Below are 19791 nucleotides of genomic sequence, written 5' to 3'. Positions count from 1 at the left end.
TGGGGTACACTGGGCAGGGAGGGGAGGCAGCACCATTCTACTCACAAGGTTTTCGGCCCTGTGGCCCCACGGAAGGCTCCATTGTGCATCTTCTCCAGATGTACGTTTTCCTTTAGCTCCCTGTGGGGAAGGATATTGCCCTTAGTGGAGTTTGTATCTCATGTGTAAGCATTCATAGCTGCATATACACATGTTTAGACCAACGTATGTGCATGATATATAGGGTTAAAAGGGGGAAAAAGGGTAAGTGGAGGGAAAGTGGGAAAAAGACAAGCTAGTTCTTAATGAAATTATGAAATTACTGGCATGTGTGTTGGCCACACCTTTTTTCTTCCATTCCGCCTTCACTTGGTAGAACTCTGTCCTACAACTTAAAGTACTCACCCCCTCCTATCTTGGAGTTATGAAAGTTTACCACCAGACAGCTGGATAAGGGTGAAAATGCTGCTCCAAGAGGCCAAGACTGAAGGGCTGAAGTGCAGCCTACTCTTTGTTAGCCTCTCAGTCATTGTGACCGTGGAGGTCTCAGAGTGTGCTAATAGTAATATAATGAAGTTTGCAAATACTTGAAAAAGTAGGGTCCATTCAAAGTTATCCCTTTTGTAATGTAATTTGCATTCTTTTTCTTTCAGATATGCATTTCTCTGTGGGTGAGAAAGAGGAGGACTTACAGCCTCTGTAGAAAATTGCCCCATGGGGCTGTGCGGTGTAAATGATCATCGCCAGGTGTATGTGTGTGTCATGGAAAAAGTGTTGAGGGCCTCTACTCTCAAGGCTGTGGAAGAAGCCAAAAGCTGTTATGGAAGTAGCTCCCTGAGGGCTCTGCTGCCTTGAGCTCAAAGTCATTCAGGCTAAACTCCTTAGGAGCAGCACAATCTGGTCCTCCTAGGCAGCCTCCTTTCTGGGCCTTTACACTGGTATCTCTAAGCACAGGCCCTTCTTTGAGTAGTCGAGGGAGCTAGAAGAGGAATCCCTGGGCTCAAGTCTGCCAGCCTTCTTTTGAGCACTTCCTCTCTATAAGAGAATGGTTGTGATTCACAGAGCATCTGGAAAACCATGGATGGTGGGAACAGTGTGCATCTATCATTGATGTGATGATTTCAAGCGTGGGAACATGATTCTCTTACCACATTACAGTGTACACAGCAAAACAAACATACTAACACTGATTCCCCGCCTTCATTGCTGTTTAAGAACTGCAAAAACCCCTGCATCTCACTCTGGGTGGCTGTTTTCCACATTTCTACTAAGCATTTTCTTTGGAAACCCTCAGCCCTTTCATCAGAATCCACCTGTCAATCTCACATCGTCCCATCCCCTGGGTGTATTTCTACTTTCAAAGAGATGAGATTGTCAGAATCAACTGCTGTTTAAAATCCAAATCAAAAGAAATTTTTCTTCCTAAACCTCCATGGCTCTTCTTCCTGATTCCGTTTGTTTTAATTATGTTCAGTTATAGTTATAAATCACTGAAACTGGGCTCTGTGAGCAAATTATTCTTGTGTCAGCCCAGTCAGATTAATTGTTCAAATTTCATGACAGAGCATTTCACACGTTTTATTAAAACTCAGATCTTTCTGTATACTGATAACTCTGTATTATGCAACTTGGTCAAAAAAATAAATCAATTTCCCACATTTTCCTGGGGGTCACTTTTGAGAATTCTCCCAATGACGTGACCTTGCGGTGTGAGAAGCACAGGCAGGATGACCTTTTGAAGCACAGGGGAAGAACCCACAAGCTCCGCCAAAGTTTTCCCAGCTTGGGTGCTCTGGGAACAATAGGGACTGACTCCTAGACCCCTCATGTGCCTCAGGGCCACCTTCTGCGGCTGCCCCTGTCTTTCCTGTGCTGCCTTAGTAAGTCAGGTGTTTGCAAACTTTGCAGGACTTCAGTATCGTTGTGTTCTGAACAACTTTGGACAGGTCTATTTATGAGGAAGGGTTGAATGTATCGTTTGAAAATTTTGCTTGACAGTTTTAAAAACTGCTCCTCCCCTGCTACTTAAACTCTTTAATGGGTGACCTTGCCCTTAGAAGAGAATTCAGACTCCTTTCCCATGGCTGCTCAATCCCACTCCATCTCCTTCATCTCCAGTCTCCCCCTTGCTAAAGACCCTCCAGCCACACTGGCCTCCCCTCAATTCCTGGGACTTACCAACTTAGTTCCTTTTCCAGCTCAGGACCTTTGCATATCTGCTCCCTCTTTCTGTAACGTGCTTCCCTCACTGCTGACACAGTGGAATCCTTGTCATCCTTCAGGCTCAGCCTAAATATCACGTCCTCAGTGAGGCCATCCTGGGTACCTTGCCTAAATTGGTCACCCCTCATACTCTCTCAGATCTCAGTAACAGGTTATTTCGTTCATAGTATATATTACCCTTGTAATAATTTTATCTATTATTTGCTTTTTTTTGTCTGTCTTTTCTGATAGAACAGAAACTTCATAAGGGCAGGGACTGTGACCTCTCTACCATCGCAGACTCAGTACCTAACATGGTGCTTAGTATATCAGTGGTGCTTAATAAATGTTTGTTGAATGAAATTAAGTTTGTTCTTGGCAAACTGACTCATGTTCTTGATTTCCTCTTTCTTGAAACAGTGAGATACAGGGTATACAGGATGTTGACTAATTGAACTTTTCATAGTTCATGTCCATTTTGGCATCTCTGTAACAGCTGAAATGCTGCTGACCATCTGAAATCTTCCCTCCTAAATTTCTGTTTTTCCTGACCTCACACAGACATACTGTGTTGGTTTTTCTCCCATCTGTTTTATTTTGCTCTTGCTTCTCTTGCTCATCTTGTTTCCCTTTAATTTAATATTCAGTTCTTTTATTTTCCCCCCTGTTCAGGTGACCTCAGCCACACAGGACTTCAGCTATCACCTCTATTCAGATGATCCTGGCATTTGTGTCTCTAGCCCTGCCCTACCCCTTCCAGCCTTCCGTCCTTCCTGCTAACAGATGAACCTTCTTTAAGCACTCATCTCATACTTCCATCTCAGAACTTTCAATGGCTTCTCACTTTCTGGAGAAGAGAGTCTAAACTCTTTACTATGGCATCTAAGGCCCTTCCTGTTTTGTCCCTAACTCGTATCTAGAAAGTATTATCTGCTGGTCTATGAACACATCTTATAATTCCTCCTCTGGACCATTCTTCTGGCTGTCCTCTGCTTGGAAGGCATTTTTCCTCTTTTTGCCTAAGTGATGCCCAGCTCAAAGCCCACCTTTCTCAGAGGTTTTCTATACTTTCCTTTCCTGCTGCCTTTGAAATCCCAGAGGACTTTACCTCTCTCTGGGGAGGCTTCATGCTTTGCCTTCTGTTTCAGTTAGTAGTCAATGTGCAGTTTATACACTATTTGGAGATGCTTCTTCCTATGCTGTAAGCTCCTGTAGGGCGACACTAGGACTTAATCATCTTCATTCCCCCTCAAAATACAGCATGTTTCTTCAAACACAGCTGATGCTTGGTAAACATTTGTAGAGTGAATAATGAAATGAGGCATCTGAGAGAACTGTGCCAGGAGATGATATAAATGCCTCTGATTTAAGTTTGTCAGAAATCGATTTAATTGGCCAGAGTGAACACTTCATTAACTTAAGGGTTTTTGTTAATGAATCTTTCATTAAGTCATCAAGTCAAAAAGTACATGAGAGCAAATTCACCCCATGATAGGAGAACAACTTTAAAAATTCTACAATTTCTTGAACACTTAGTATGTGCAACTATGCTGTGCTAAGCACACAAAAGTATAATCTTGTTGAATTGTTAACTTATAATTAATTATATTATATAGTATATAATAAATAAGCACCTACTGTATGCCAGGCACAGCGTTAAGTACTGAGGATATGAAATTTTCAAAACAAGCCTATTATTGGATCCATTTTATGAATGAAGACACTGTGGCTTAGATCGGTTAGGTAACTTGCTTAAGGTCATACCAGCTATTAAATAGTGGGACTGGAGTTTGAGTCCCCCTCACTCTGAAGTCTATTCTTTTAGCCACCAAACTATATAGCACATATCAATATAATAGAGGCTTTGGTTACATATCTATAATTAAAAATAAATAGCATATTGTACAGAATTTTGCTACCCAACATTAGACTGTGCTACCCAACTTCAGACTGACAGCATCAGCATCTCCTGAAGCTTGTTAAAATTGCAAATTCTCAGGCCCTACCTAGATCCACTGAATCCAAGTTTCTGGGGGTAGGGCCCAGGAATCTGTGTTTTAACAATCTGCAGATTCTTCGTAGGTGTGTAAAAATTTGAGAAGCATTAGTATAGATCATGGTTTATACAACTTATTGATTTTAAAAGCCTTTTTTGTTTATTTTCCATAATTTTGGCTTTAATTGAACTTTTCATGTGCTCTTAGTTTTTATTATGCACAAATTGCAGGGTGACTGTGACCTCACTCTGTACTTGCTATGGTTCAAATGTCCCCAGCCCCACAAACTTTGTGAATATGCCACTGTTTTAGAAGAGGATCCATAGAAGGAAAGAGAGGTTGAGAACAGTGAGGGAAACAGTAGCGATGCTCTTCTTGAGTTAAAGGCTGCTAACATCAAGAACTGGGTAGGGTGTGGTGAAAACACAAAGCTCCCTACCTTGTGGAAAATGAGCTTCCTCCCACACTAGCAGTACAGAGATGGGACTCTCTGAATGGGTCTGTTGTGGCTGACAAGACTGGTAAATGGTGGTGTTATCTGATTTCTCTGCAGTGGGGCCAGGGGAAGAATTTCTTTCTGAAATTCTGCTTCCTCTAACACACCATCAACCTGAGTGAGGGGTCTAGAGAGGGAGGCATTGAGGTGCAGGAGGCATAAAGTAGGGTGTTGAATATTGCAGTAAACTGTCAACTTCAATGTATCCAGGCTGCATCTGTCTTTGAAATCAGGGTGCTCTGGGGTTTCTAGCCAGCCAGTTGCCTAGTAACATGCATGAAACACTGAGGGCTAGCCACTTGAAAGTTTATTTTTGCCCTGAGTTAGTTGCTGAAGATTGATTGTGATCTTGTAGCCAGAGTAATATTTCATTTTTATTCGTGAGCTGGGGAAATAAGCAAATACTTACAGTGAAGTCAGTGTCGTCCCATTGAACGCATGACTTTGTACTTCTTCAAATCCATTTCCATATAGTTTGCTGAAGGAGGGAGGAGAGGGTTTAGGAATGGGAAGAAACTGAAAGAAACAGTTTGGAAACACATTTTTCCTCATGTAACATATATTACTAAGGTTATTACAGGCATTCATAATATCTAGTTCTCCATCATCACCACCACCATCAATTTATTAAGTGTCTATTAAGTGCTAGATACTTCATCAGCCACTCTATGTTTATTTTATGATTTGATCCTCATCATCATTTCCATTATACCGACAAGAAGCCTAACCCTCAGTGTGGTTATGTAGCTTGCTTAATGTCAAAGGAAAACAGTGGCATAGCTGGGATCCAAGGCCAGATATGTTTAACACTTAAGCCTTTCCTCTGGTTTTGCAGGCCTCTGTGGGCATATGGGTTTTCTGGGTGTTGAAAGCTGAGGGCAGAGGAAGCCTCCAGCACTGAGCCCACTTTTTTTTTTTTTTTTTCTTGGATGAGTATGTGGTTTTGCTGATGTCAGATTTGGCTCCACAACCAAGAAGATTTCAATGTCTGTAAACAGTTCTTTAAGACCATTAGTGGATAGTGAATCAATTTACTTGGGCATAACCAGCATTTTAAAAATCTACATAGAAAAAATAAAAAGTATTAGAGCATTTTGCAAGTGATTAGAGTATTAATGTTTATGAAATTTTATCCCACCATTTTTTATGGTATATACCTATAAATACACACACACACACACAAACACACACACATACATATATACTTCTACCCAGAATAAGACATAAGAGGATCCTTAGAACACAGATATGGGGAAATGTTTGAGCCACAAAGGAGTCTAGAGGGAATCAAGCAGCACATTTTCATTTTGCAAAGAAGGAAATAGGCTCAGTGAGGGAAAGTGACTTGTCTAAAGCCTACAACTGGCATAAACGGGACTAGGATATGCTTTGTCTGGGGCTACATCCAGCACATCAATTTTGCTGATTCTTTTTACTTTTCCTCCACTGATAACCTCATGGGCTACCCATCCTCTTCCTGCAGGATTGTATTTCGTGTCATGTTCTCAGTGGGGCCTTTGCTGGCTGCCCTATTTAAAACACCAATTTCCTGTTTCCCCCTACTTTCCCTATATTCCTTCCCTGATTTGCTTTGCCTCCATTTCTTTATCATCATCTGACCCATGATTACATTTTATGTTTTTATTGTTTACCTCCTCCATGAGAACATATCCTCCTGTATCTAGAACAGTTTGTGGCACCTGGGAGTATTACAGTAAATATATATTAAATAAATTGGATGACCAAATGGGAATTTCTTACCATAAATCATAGCCAAACAAGTTTGAAAGCTACTGCCTTGGATGGAAATATTTGTATAAATTCTTTGTGAATGATGATGTAAAACCCACGTGAGAAAGGGCTGTGGTGTGATGTAAAGTTAAGCTCCTTATATCTGCCAAGACCCTAACTTCCCTTTGCAGGATTGCTGGAAGCTGGCCAGGGACAGGCTGTGGGGTGTGACTTGAGAAATGGTTCAGAAACATGCTTCACTTGTTCCTGCTCTAGGTAGCTGTTGTCTGCAAGGCCTCTCTAGTCTTTTTTAAACAAAATGAGCATGGAGCTTCACTTTGTGGGGTGTGTGTATGTGTGTAACATCAACAGCATGTATGTACTCTGTGTGTATGTATATATGGTCTCCTTCCACCAACCCACAACACAGCTGAGACAAACCAACATATAAATAAAGGTGTGACTCATGTTGAAGTATAATATTTAAGCTCTGAAATTCAGAAATATAACTAGAGATTACAAAATAATTCTGAAGTCTCCTCGTTAGATTCAGTTCAAAGAGGGCAGGGGAGAATATTTAATTCATTTCTTAAACTCCTGGGGCCTCACAGAATGCCTGGTGCCTAGCTCAGTCAATAGCCTGAGTAAAGCAGCGGCTTTGCCCTTCCCCGGGAAGGGGAGGCTTCCATGGTTTCCCAGGCTCTCATATGCTTTCTTCTGAGATTCTTCAGAGTTTACAGCTTCACATACTAGCTCTCCCATATTGGATTACTGGATGCCACTTTCAATAGTTTTCATCCCCTTCTATATTGCAGAATCTGAAGCATGTTTCCGAACCATTTCTCAAGTTACACCCCACAGCTTGTCCCTGGCCAGCTTCCAGCAACCCTGCAAAGAGAAGCTAGGGTCTTGGCAGATACAAGTAGCTTAACTTTACATCACACCACAGGCCTTTCTCAGATAACTTATATTTCCATCTAAGTCAGTAGCCTTCAGAATTGTTTGGTTATGATTTATGGTAAGAAATTCATCTTACATATTCTCATTTGGTCATCCCATTCATTTAATGTATATTTACTGTAATACTCCCAGGTGCCAGGCACTGTTCTAGATACAGGAGGATATGTTTCTCTGGAGGAGGCAAACAATAAAAACATAAAATATAATCATGGGTCAGATGATGACAAAGCAATGGAGGCAAAGCCAATCAGTTTCACATACTAGCTCTACCATGTTGGATTACTGGATGCCACTCTCAGTAGTTTTCTTCCCCTTCTATATTGTGGAATCTGAGAACATAGGTACAGGGTTGATGCCTGTTGTCTTGCATAATTATACACAACCTTGTTGCTTCCTTAGAAGCTCAATTTCACCAGAATTTTTTAAAATTTTACACCTAGGATATTAGTCTTTGGCAGTCTCCTGCCATTTTAGGGGTTGAATTCCTTTATAGCAGTCTCTTTTAGATAAAGGAATCACACTCTTTTTTCTGAACTTCCTTAAGTTTGATTTCTTAGACTCTTGCCTGGTGTTTGTCAAAACTTTCTCCTCCATCCACTGAATTAGAATCACCTGGAGTTGCTTGTCAAAAATGCAGACTCAGACCTACTAAATCAGAAACTAATAGTGGTATCCAAAAATATGCACTTTTATAACAAGCTCTCCCAGTGAGCCTTCAGTATGCCAGTTTGAGAACCTTTGCCCTAGGGTATATCATAGGATGATACTGTTCTCATCATTCCCATGGGGCAAATCAGATGGTCATTGGCTTGGAATTGTGTCCAGAGTCTAGTCCCTGGATTGCTTTCTCTACCTTCTAAGTGATGATCGCACTACACATGTAGTAAATGAAGAAAAGATAGCCCTTGCTTTGTTTTCACCAAAGCTGCTAACAGTTGTCTAGATGCCCATTACTCATCATAGCTGCATGCTGCCCTGATCCTTGTTTGATACATGTTAGGATTTTGTGCTTTTCTGTTAGACTCACAGTGTCACAAGTGTACCCTTGTGGTTAAGTCTGCAGGCACTGAACCCAACTGCTTGAATCCCAGCTCTGCTGCTTACAATCTGAATTACTTTGGGCAAGTTACTTACCATCTCTGTACATTAGTTTCCTAATCTGAAAATATGATAATAGTATCAACCTCATAAAGCTATTGTAAGGACTAAAAATGTAAATATATGTTAAACATTTATAAGTAGGTTCTGGAATACAATAAATGCTTAATGTGTTGATATTATTATTATTATTATTATATTTTTCAGTAGCCTCCAGCCTTCTGACCAGAACAGAGGTAAAGGATCTCCCTTTCCATGCTCTGGACAGGATTTCTGTGAAATACAAGCATTTTGTTTAATTGAACTGTCATCCTTCTCCAATGAAGTAGGGGGTCTTTCTCTTCCTGGACAGAGCAAGTCAGGTCAGTGGCCTGGGCCGCACTAAATGTACTCACACGCTGAAGGCTCTCAAACACCTTTGGTCTGTACTAGCGTCATGGACTTTTTTGCCTTTAGACATTTTCCATGTCTTTTTTTTTTTTTTTTTTTTTTCTGAATAGCCTCATTCCTGCTTGTCTCAACTTTCTAAACAACGTGGCCCAGTGTTTCAGTTGCTCTTGTCTCTTTTCTTACCGGTCACACACAATAGAATGTGCTGCCTTGTTGTGATTAAAAGAGAAGCTTCCTTACTTTGGAGAAATTACAAATGTGAGTGGGAGACCTCATGCTGTCAGTCTTGCACAATGCTTTTAATGCCCTTAAAAAAACATCTGGAGAGTCACTTCAGATAACTTTTTTCCAAAATATCATGGTGTCAGAATTAAATGAGGAAGGCTTCCTTGGCTTTACTTTGAGGATTTTGTCACAGGCACAAAAATGAAGATTTTTCACCTCCCCCAACTTCTCCTCTATGACAATAGCTGTACCTAACTTTAAGGCATTGTCTAGGTTCTCTACTCAAATGTCAGTAACTGTGAATCAGACAGAATTGCACCTTTTTGTTCAAAATAAGATTTGGGCTTTAGATATTAATCACAGATGATACTCTAATTCTGAATGCTGCTTTATAATGAACCCCAAATATTCCTGGGGCTCTAAAAGCACTTCTGGGATTCTAATATTAACAGTATTAGACATTCTTCTATAGTTTCCTTTTGGATCACCTGGTTTCTGGATGATTTCAAAGAAGAAAGCTTAATTTATGTTTACAGATACTTAGGGTCTCAAAAAAATGGACCCATTGCTAAAAGGCAAAGCATACCGTTTTAGAAGATATCTTTTAGAAAATATGGTGGTATATTTGTAAGCAATTTTTTTTTCAAATGACTATACAAACAGCATTCTAAATAAAGGAAGTCCTAAATTCACCACTTTCTTCCCTATGTGGAACTTTGCTGAAGTCCTTTTATAGCTGAATAATTCCTTATGTATGAAGACACTTCTCTAGTAGATGTGCTGGCAGTGGTTAGATGGGTAACTGTGACCTGGTTACTACTATGTGCTGCTGTAACTCTAGTTATGAATCAGGGTCCCCCCATTTCTGGGGGTTCATAGTCTCTATAGCAATGGATCCCTCTCCCTGTATTGCTGTGCCTCCTGCCTCTCAGCAGCACTGAGTTTTCATGTTTCCTTCTACCTCAGCCATGTTCATGTCAACTTATATGTCTTTACTATATGTAATAATAAAAAGGGTGACAGGCATCAGAAAGAATGATAACAATAAAGGATTCTAGGCCGGGCATGGTGGCTTACGCCTGTAATCCCAGCACTTTGGGAGGCTGAGGCGGGCGGATCACGAGGTCAGGAGATCAAGACCATCCTGGCTAACACAGTGAAACTCCGTCTCTATTAAAAATACAAAAAATTAGCCGGGCATGGCGGTGGGCGCCTGTGGTCCCAGCTACTTGGGAGGCTGAGGCAGGAGAATGGTGTGAACCCAGGAGGCAGAGTGTGCAGTGAGCCGAGATAGCGCCACTGCAGTCCAGCCTGGGTGAAAGAGTGAGACTCTGTCTCAAAAAAAAAAAAAAAAAAAAAAAGATTCTAAAATGTTGAATAAGTTTTTTGAAAAATTCACATTCTATAGTGATACTCAAAAACAGACAGACCAAGAGAGAACAGGGAAAGGGGGAAAAAAGTAAGCATCTTCTTTACAGAAAGGTGTTGGCTAATACATGTAGAAGAATGATAGCATGTAAAAACTACCATTTTGTGACTCCCTTTGTAACAACTGAATAATCAGTGGAGGCTGAAACCATTGGATGAAAAGTTGTTGGCCAACTGAATAGTCACACAAACTCAAAGTGTACCACCGTAGTTTACTTATTAATGACAGAGGAAAATGTGCTCTTACAATAGAGATCTGGCAGTCACTGCCTTAAGCAAGCAGCCAAGTAGTGGGACAGTGTGACATAATGTACTTCCTGGTTTGATGTAGTGTGAGAGACACAGCACCCCCTTTGCAGTGTTCTTGTAGGAATATTTTACCTGAATCTAGACATGGCAATATAGTCAGCTGAATCCAGACAACTGTCTTGGGCTCCTCAAAGGATCCTATGTCATACAGAACAGAGGAAGGAAGCTGGACAGTTTGGGAGATGGGGGAAGATGTGGGTAGTGAGGATGGGAGGACAAAGGGAAATAATAGTAAAAATGCAATGCATAAACTTTGATTGGAGTCTTAGTTCAAAAAAATCTATAAAAGATATTTTTATTGGAATATGGACTGTAGGTTAGATAATATCATTCATGTTGATTTTCTTAGGTGTGATGGCATTGTAGTTATGTAGAATGTCCATGTTTTAGGGAGATACATGCTCAAGTATTTAGGGATGAAATATCATGATGTCTATAAACTTCTTTTGGATGGCTTGGCAAAAGGGCAGTGTGTGGTATATACTCACATACATAGAGATGGAGTGGTGTGGCAAGCTGCTAATAGGTGATGAATCTACATAAGGTGCATAGGGGCATTCATCATACTGTTCTTTCCATCTGTCAATTAAAAGACAAATGGAAAGTGCCTCAATTTGTCAGTTAAAAATTTCAAAAAAAAAAAAATTTAAAAGGAGATGATGAGATGTGATGTTTTCAAGATGGTCTGAAACAACTGGCCTGCTCCAGGTTGCTAAGTATGAGCTTTTAACTGTGATTAATTGTAATTGTGGTGATTGTGTAGTTGACACAAAGTGATTTGATTCACACAAGGAGGTAGTAATCCCTTTGAATAAACAGAGACAGAGGTATGTCAAAGTGGGATGACCTGACTAAGGCTGCTTGGCTGGTTAGACACAGAGCCAGGACTGAAGCCCAGACTCCCTGTTTCAACACAGTAGAGAGACCCAGCAGTCTCTCTACTGTGGCTTGTCATGGGTGCAGCCTGGAATCGTCATGCCTTTCCAGACATCACTTCTCTGTAGGGTCTTAGAAAATTAATTGCTATGACCTTTCCATTTCTTTGTGGAGTTAAGATGTGAATCAAGATTGTCTCTTTTTTTGAGACTGGTATGACCAATCACCTAGAATATTTTGAAGGTAGCACAGCTAAATTCTGCTTATTTGGGAAGGAGGGGCATTTAAAGGTGGCCTCTTGAGGAGATTTAATGAACAACCAAAGTGGCTATAAAGGGACATAAAAGCGTAATGCATAGTTTTAGCATTAGCCCCACTGAGTTTCTCCAGCATCAAGTGAAGTGTTTTGTTTTCATTAAATGAGCTCACAGTTGGTAAAGATTTGGATAGGGGGAGGGCAAGACAGGTTCTACAAAAAGCAAAATCTCAAATACCACTAATAATGAAAAGAGAAGGCTTGCTTTCATTATTTTCTAATTAGAGAGTTGAACTTTATAGCTGAGAAAATAAGGCTTTCCTCTTTAAGAGTAATACCCTTTTTCCAGCAGGCTGCTCCACACGATCCTTTGCTTACAGAGGGGCCCATTCAGCAGAGAACAAGTGCCAGGCAAATGACTAATCACTCCCCTTCCAGATGAAGGGCCGAGAATGAGAAGGGGGATGGAACTACAATCTCCCACAGGCTCTCTGGGAGAGATGGAGCCTCAATCTTTATTAACTTCAGCGTGGGGGAAATTACACCCTACTGGCATGCACTCTTTTTCTTAAAATCATGAGCAACATAAGTTAATGTCCCTGTCATAAGAAAACCATGAAGCTCTCTGTGCACATACTGAAGTATGATGTGTGAGAAGGAATCTTTGGTTACTCTCTGAGTCTGGTGCGGTGGCCCAGTCTTGTGAGCTCATAGTTACCTATGGATTATCCCAACATTGATTTTCTTCTTCACCCTCCTCCATGTCTTCTGCCTTTTCGTTCCTACTTCACTCCACTCCCATCATTGTACATTTACCTGGGAGGAATACCTATTGGTCTCTGATTATTTTTAGATTTAGATCAAAGTTGAAGGGAGTCGTGGATATTTGTGATCTTTGAATAAAGCCTACTCTATTGAATAGATTATTTTATTACTTTTTCCAGAGTTACCTCCAAGCCTGTCTCCTTGTCCTGGCACTTAAGGGTCTCCGCAATTCAGTGTCCTCTCCATCTCAGCCAGTTATCTAAACTCACTTTCCATTCCTTAAACAGCATGTTTACTCCCAAGTAGTAGCCTCACCCTGTTCTCCTCCTGCCATGCTTTTGCTCCTGCCATCTCTTCACTTGGATTCCTTACTCTGCGTTTCTCTCTATGTTGTGGTACCACATAATGGTTAAGAACATGACTCTGGAGCCATACTGTCTGGGACGAAATCTTGACCTGAGATAGAGATACTTAACCTCTTGATGCCTTGGTCTCCTCATCTAAAAGTAGGGTTGATAGTTCCTATTTCATAAGGTTGCTATGGGACTTAAAAAGTACTTAAAAACAGTGCAGGTATTTAATAAGGGCTACATACATATTAGCTGCTATTTTCACATTTACCCATATAAATGTTACTGATTCCATGAGGTCTAATTCAAATCTGTTAGCTCTACCATAAAGCCTCTCTGACTTCCCCAGCCCAAAAGGACTTCTCTAAGATCTTATTTCTAGGTACCACACACTCTCATAGTGAATATCTACTAGCTTGTATTATTATTTTATTATTTTATGTTTTCCCACTCATTGAGACTATGAACTTCTCGAGGACATGAATCTAATCCTATGTCCTTTGTGTTCTTGATATAGACATATGGGGAGACCCCAAATCCTAAGGCATGTGATATCACCTCATTCGGAATTTGTTTGTTGAATACCTTGTTTTTGGTGGGGGACATGATGAATGAGTAGTTCCAGATCCATTATGCAATTGTGAGTTGAAAACACTTTATAAGCAGCCGGTAGAGCTGTGGTGTGTGAGGGAAGTGGCAGGAGTGGAGAGACTGTTGAGAAATATTTCTAGGATCAACAGAATCTCTTTCCTGGTGTTCAAGAGTTGCAAGTAAAAAGTATGGGTTATTTTTGAAATTATTTTTGGTTGCTGCTCTGTGTTCTTTTGATTGCAGTAATCTGAGATGAAGCTACATGGTCACAGCTTTGTAACATGACAATTATACATGTAAAATTACACCTACACAAAGTAAAAGTACTATACAAAGGCAGTGCACCAAGGATACCAAATTTTAGAATCCAGTGATATAAAAGAGAGTCCTCTGAGATGATCTCTTCTTTTGCTTCACATCTATCTCTTCATTTCAGAGTCATTCCAATCCATGTTTTCTCTTTTTTCTTTAAGGGTGAGCTCCTTTATTGCCTCATCACAATTTTGCCATGGGCTGTAACCAAAGCAGAAAGAGTGAGAGGGATATGGATTTTAGGAGCAGAATTAAATCAGGGTCACTGGGCTTTAGGTATAAAGAAATGAGGCCGGGAGGTGGTGGCTCATGCCTGTATTCCCAGCACTTTGGGAGGCCGAGGAGGGCAGGTCATGAGGTCAAGAGATGGAGACAATCCTGTCCAACATGGTGAAACCGTGTCTCTACTAAAAATACAAAAATTAGCTGGGTGTGGTGGCACACGCCTGTAGTCCCAGCTACTCGGGAGGCTGAGGCAGGAGAATCACTTGAACCCAGGAGGCAGAGGTTGCAGTGAGCCAAGATTGCGCCACTGCACTCCAGCCTGGTGACAGAGCGAGACTCAGTTTCAATAAAATAAAATATGCTGCCCAGGATGCTGCTTCTGAATGGTACAGCAGTGGAGGGCTCCCATGTGAAGATGTATGGCAGGGATTCCAGAGGGAAGGAAGTCTGGCAAGTGTCCTGTGAAGAACATGGGTTGAGTTATCTTAGTGGAGTGCTCCTCAAACTTTAATGTACATGTGAATCACTTGGGATCTTGTAAAAAGCATATTCTGAGTTAGTAGGTCTGCGGTAAGCTATTTCTAACTAGAGGATATGGTTTAGATCTGTGTTTCCACAAAATTGCATTACAAATTATAATCCCCAATGTTGGAGGTGGGGCCTGGTGGGAGGTGACTGGATCATGGGGGTGGTTTCTCATGAATGGTTTAGCACCATCCCCCTAGTGCTGTTCTTGTGATAGAGTTCTCATGAGATCTGATTGTTTAAAAGTGTGTGACACCTCCCTACTCTCTTCCTACTGCTCCTGGCCATGTGAGGTGCTGACTCACCCTTCACCTTCCATCAGTATTGTAAGTTTCCTGAGACCTCCCCAGAAGCTGAGCAGATGCCAGAATCATGCTTCCTGCAAAGCCTGCAGAATTGTGAGCCAATTAAAACCTCTTTTCTTTATAAATTACCCAGTCTCAGGTAGTTCTTTATAGCAATGTGAGAATGGACTTATACACCAGCTCTCAGAAGATGCTGAAGATGATGGCTCATGCTTTGAATAGTGAGGCCTTAGGAAACACCATGAAAGGGATAGCCTGGTAACCTGATGAGTAACTGTCAAATAAAAACACATTTTTAAGCATTAAGGAATAGAGAGAATGAGCATAGATAGTGTTGCTTCAGAAGCAAAGTGAGAGGGACCCAAGAGGAAGGCGAAAATGAGAGAGACAGAGCAAGGTCCATTGATCAACTACTTTTCCTACTTGGAGAATATCCTTCCAAACTCTTCTCTGTTGAAATCTTGAAATTTCTATGCTCTTTTTAAGCCAGGAAAGCCACTCCTCTCTAGACTGTGTCTTCCCAGCCTTAGAGCATTCTTCATTAATGCAGTGAACAATTTCATAAGTTTGAGACTCAGTCACTAAAAATACTCAGGGCCTGTTTGGTTAAACTGAATTGGTTGGTTGGTTGTCTTGTGAACATATGACCCAGTTGTGATCTAACACAACTCCCTTCACCCTTAGCATTTTAGGTTAAGAAGAATGTCACCAGTGAGTGAGGAATGTGGTAAAACATGAGAAAAAGCTCACCCCAAGCTAGTAGTGAGACTAGCAGGAGGCTGTATGGCAGAACACAAATCTGGGAGTTTACTCACAGTGTTACAGATTCATTATTCATCCCTTGAAAAGCATTTCCTGGTATGGTGGTTATGTGTAAGTTATCACAAATTTCCCTTGAGGAAAGAAATGAGAAATATTTACTTTCTAAATTTTAGCTGCAAATAGGAAACTGTTATGCGTAGCAATCAGCCTGGTACTTACAGAATGAAATTTGATTCAGAGGAGAAGATCTTCGTAACATCTGGAAACTTTCTGATGCCTGTGTTACAGATGCTCCTGTGATTAGGGACAGGGTCGTGGTGTGGGCAGAGAGTGGGTAAAAGTGATTGTCATTAAGACATAAAGATAAAAAGAGAGTACAAAGGCATTTTGCAAATACAACTTTCACATTAAATTTAAAAATATTGAGTTTGGTGTTATCAGGACTACTTTTAGCTGAGAAAGATTGCTGCAATTTAGAAGTCCCTCATGCTATGGGAGAAGATGCTCTAATGACTCCTATTTAGAGACCTGGGGACTGGGGCCAAATTTAAAGGTCTTTTTCATTTATAATTCTAGCCTGTCTTTTCTTATTAAATCAATCACGTTTTCCCGTATTGCATTCCACTTTCTTTTGGTAATGAGTTTATTACATGCTCTTGATAGTTCGAGAAAGCATCCTTAAATTTTGGAGCAGGTTTTGATTCAAATACTTCAAGAAAATTAATCTTTTATGATAAATCCATATTGCTCGTTATTAAAAATCTTCCCTTATTTAGCTACCTTGCAATTCAGGAAGTTCTTCTTTGCATCTCATTGAAATCACTAAACATTGTTTTGGTGTTTGGAACTATTCAAGGCTCTTCTTTTCTTCCCACCTTTTATTTAGCCTCTGAAGAGGAGAGAGGCTTAAGTGATAGGTGAAATTGAAGAATATGTTATTACAAGAATGGGGCTCCCTCAGAGTCTAGGCATCTGGATTTCCACACTGGAGTTTTAGATTCACCAGTCATGGGATCTGGACAACTAATATGAACTGTCTGTCACCCTCGTGACAATGAAACAAAGCCAGGTTTCTCTTCTGGCTCTCTCTGGTTCTCCTTCTTATCCAAAAGCCCAGGTCACACTGGATCTCTGCTCTGTCTACAGCTGGGGACAGCAGTGTGGGATTAGACTGCAATGTGTACTTGGGTTGGGTGAATATCACAGTTTTGGATGAAAATACTATTTAATAAAGACAACAATTCTTAGATAATAAGAGGCTGCAGTGGTCAAATTTGGTTCTGGGAGTTTCTTATGTTTTTTCAAAGTAGTTGATGCTACCGTATGCTTATGTGCCCTATAGACACCCTGGAGGTTTGGAAAAACAGAACACCTGAGTTTGGAATTGTTCAGTGTTAGAGTTAACAAAGGAGCTATGCCAGTTCCAGTAGCAGCTCTTGTAGAAGGCCCCAGAGCAAGACTGATGACGTGAAGTACCAGAAAGATGTCCCTTCTCTCTGTTTTCCTTTTTTTGGGCAGTGATGGGAGGTGGGCTTTACATTCTCTGAGGAGTTTATGAAATTTAAAGAAAAAAGAGGGATGTCTGTTTTAGGGAGACTTAAATTTTTCTTTGTGAATAGGGATGACTTGATATGTGAAAAGATCCGTAGTGATAAATTCATAGCTTTCAGGAATTTTGGTATTGCTGACAAGGCAATGATTGTGGCAGGCTACAGTGGTACTCAATTTCTAACGCTAACTGACAGACATAGTTAGAATTAATGGGAAGTGGAAAATAATGATTTAGTTTATATGGCACAGTGTCTACCTTAAGGCAATACTTAAAAAGTTTTCATTTAATGAACAAATGAAAAAAATGAGATAAAGGAGATCAGAAACTCTTAACCTGTGATGAGAGTCAAATCAGAATTGCCACTCTCACTTTCACCTACTCTCTATTCACCTCAGAGATTCTGATTCACCCTTTTTAAAGTGTTATGACCTCCATCTCCCATACCCACTGTCAACCTTGAAAATCACTGCAGAGGGGTGATGTTCTTCCCAGGTGGTTAGGACTGATAAAATGTTGGGAACCACTTACATGTATGCAAAAGCACCCAGCTCGGTGGCTGACAAGAAATGACAATTAAATTTAAATCAGAAGGCTGAAGAGGAACATGCAAATAGTGCCATGTATATGGTTAAACAAAATCTTTCCAACCTTTTCCTTGTTTTGATTTTCATCAGATGCCCATCTTCCCCTCCCCAATTGCTTAAAAAGGAAAATTTCTCACAAGTATTTTAATCGGGGAAGATTTATAAATGCTCCGGGCTCAATGTATCTCAGATTTTTGGTGTTCTGGATCAGTCTGTAAAGAGAGAGGGAAAAAAAAGCTGCTGTTTAATAGATGTGTATTGTTTGAAATGTGTGAGATCATGGTCACCAGAAGTTGCTGGCTGAAAATGGCATCAGCAAAAGCAGGCGACCTTCATATGCTTGGGAGGACCCCTAGCGACTCTGGGGATGGAAATGGCTTGGTGAGAGCCAGTTCCCTATTTCCAGGAAGCACTGCTCTCAAGCTTCTAAAGAGGTGGGTATAAGGATCAGAGCAGGGAGTCTGTCTCTGCACCCTCCCACCCCTCTCCCCCACCACAGACAGCACTGACATCCAGGGCTCCTGGCCAAGTAGATTCTGCCCCACTGTGGACCCTGTACACTGAGGGTGATGAGAGATTCCTCTCAGGAGAGATGAGCAAATTACCTACTCTCCCTTGTAAGCAAACTCGTCCTCTTCATATTGGCCGGCAATCACATGAGCAGTTATACCGAGGGGCACCAGTCTGTGGAATGGCACAGGGCAAAAGCCAGAGGCTTGAATTTGGGGGATTTTATACTCATGCTGAAGATAATTTGCTGTGTCATGATGTCCAGCCTCCTAACTTCCCTGAGCTAATGTCTCTTCTGTAAAATTGGTATAATAATATTACATAGTCTTCCTGCCTCACAGGTTAGTAGGTTTTAAGTAATAGAACAGGTAGAGATAATATGAGGCAGGGTTTTGCAAAGTATAAAAGTACAGCCATACACCACCGTGATGTTATTGCCCTCCCCGCCCAACTCCCTCATTCCCCTAATTACTGTGACTCTACAAAAAGTAGTCACCATTGCTAAGTCCTGTCTACTTTGTATTCAATAAAAGGCCAGTAAGTGCCTTTGGCTTTCTTAATCCAGGTGACAGCCACCTGAGGAAATAATAATTACCTTGTTCTATAGAGAGAATGTAGTATATTGGTTAGGAGCATGGGCTCTGGAGTCAACTTGGTTTTTCATTCTGATTTTACTAATCATATGGCCTTAGATATATCACTTTAAGTTATCTGTGTCTTGGTTTCCTTATAGTGTTGTTTTTGAGGGATAAATATATGTGTCTGGTTCACAGTAAGGCCTCAACCAGTGTTAACAATAGTTATAATAGTTGCTGAAATTAGGAAGTTGAATGATTTGTCTTCGGTCACACGGCTGAGAAGTAGAAGAACTTGGATGTGACCCAGTTTTTCTGACCCTCAGTTTAGTGCTTGTTCCACCACACTACAGTTACCCACCACTTGTGCCTGTTTCCATCTTCTCAGCCCTTTTGATTCTTCAGATGTGAGTGATATTTTGTTGTAATTATTTCTACAACAACTGAGTCAAACAATCATAGGCCATATAGAGCCTTATGTGGGTGGGATGGAAGGGACTTTTATCTCTAAAGGTCTTTTGGGCTGGGTGTGGTGGCGTGCATCTGTAGTCCCATCTACTTGGCAAGGAGGTGGGAGGATCACTTGAGCCCAGGAATTTGAGGTCAGTCTGGGCAACACAGTGAGACCCTGTATAAAAAAAAAAAGATTAAAATAAATTTAATAAAAGAATTTTGGGGCCTGACCTTAGCCCAGTCATTCATTCATTTAACAAACATTTATTGGGCACCTACATGTGGCAAGCATCGTTCTATGTGCTGGGAATACAGCTGTGAACAAAGCAAAAGAA

At 40.8% G+C, this 19791-nt stretch overlaps 1 protein-coding gene across 5 annotated transcripts in view; it reads right to left on the bottom strand.

Moving 5' to 3' along the window:
• LHCGR (luteinizing hormone/choriogonadotropin receptor) overlaps positions 1-19791 on the bottom strand; it is a 73393-nt gene that overhangs the window by 25259 nt on the left and 28343 nt on the right. For 4 of the 5 annotated variants that reach the window (XM_004029219.4, XM_055377863.2, XM_055377865.2 and 1 more), the window contains 5 exons: positions 18056-18130; positions 16002-16076; positions 15836-15913; positions 5084-5152; positions 46-120 (listed from right to left, as the gene is read on the bottom strand). In XM_004029219.4, coding sequence (XP_004029268.2) covers positions 46-120; positions 5084-5152; positions 15836-15913; positions 16002-16076; positions 18056-18130 — 372 coding nt within the window. Of the gene's footprint in view, positions 1-45; positions 121-5083; positions 5153-15835; positions 15914-16001; positions 16077-18055; positions 18131-18527; positions 18603-19791 lie in introns of all 5 variants that reach the window. The other variant, XM_055377864.2, reaches the window with a different exon arrangement.

This window comes from Gorilla gorilla, chromosome 12 (assembly GCF_029281585.2).
Source record: "Gorilla gorilla gorilla isolate KB3781 chromosome 12, NHGRI_mGorGor1-v2.1_pri, whole genome shotgun sequence".
In the NCBI taxonomy this organism is placed as follows: Eukaryota; Metazoa; Chordata; class Mammalia; order Primates; family Hominidae; genus Gorilla; species Gorilla gorilla.
The sequence above is the reverse complement of the archived record's forward strand: the minus strand, read 5'-3'. Positions and strand labels throughout refer to the sequence as shown.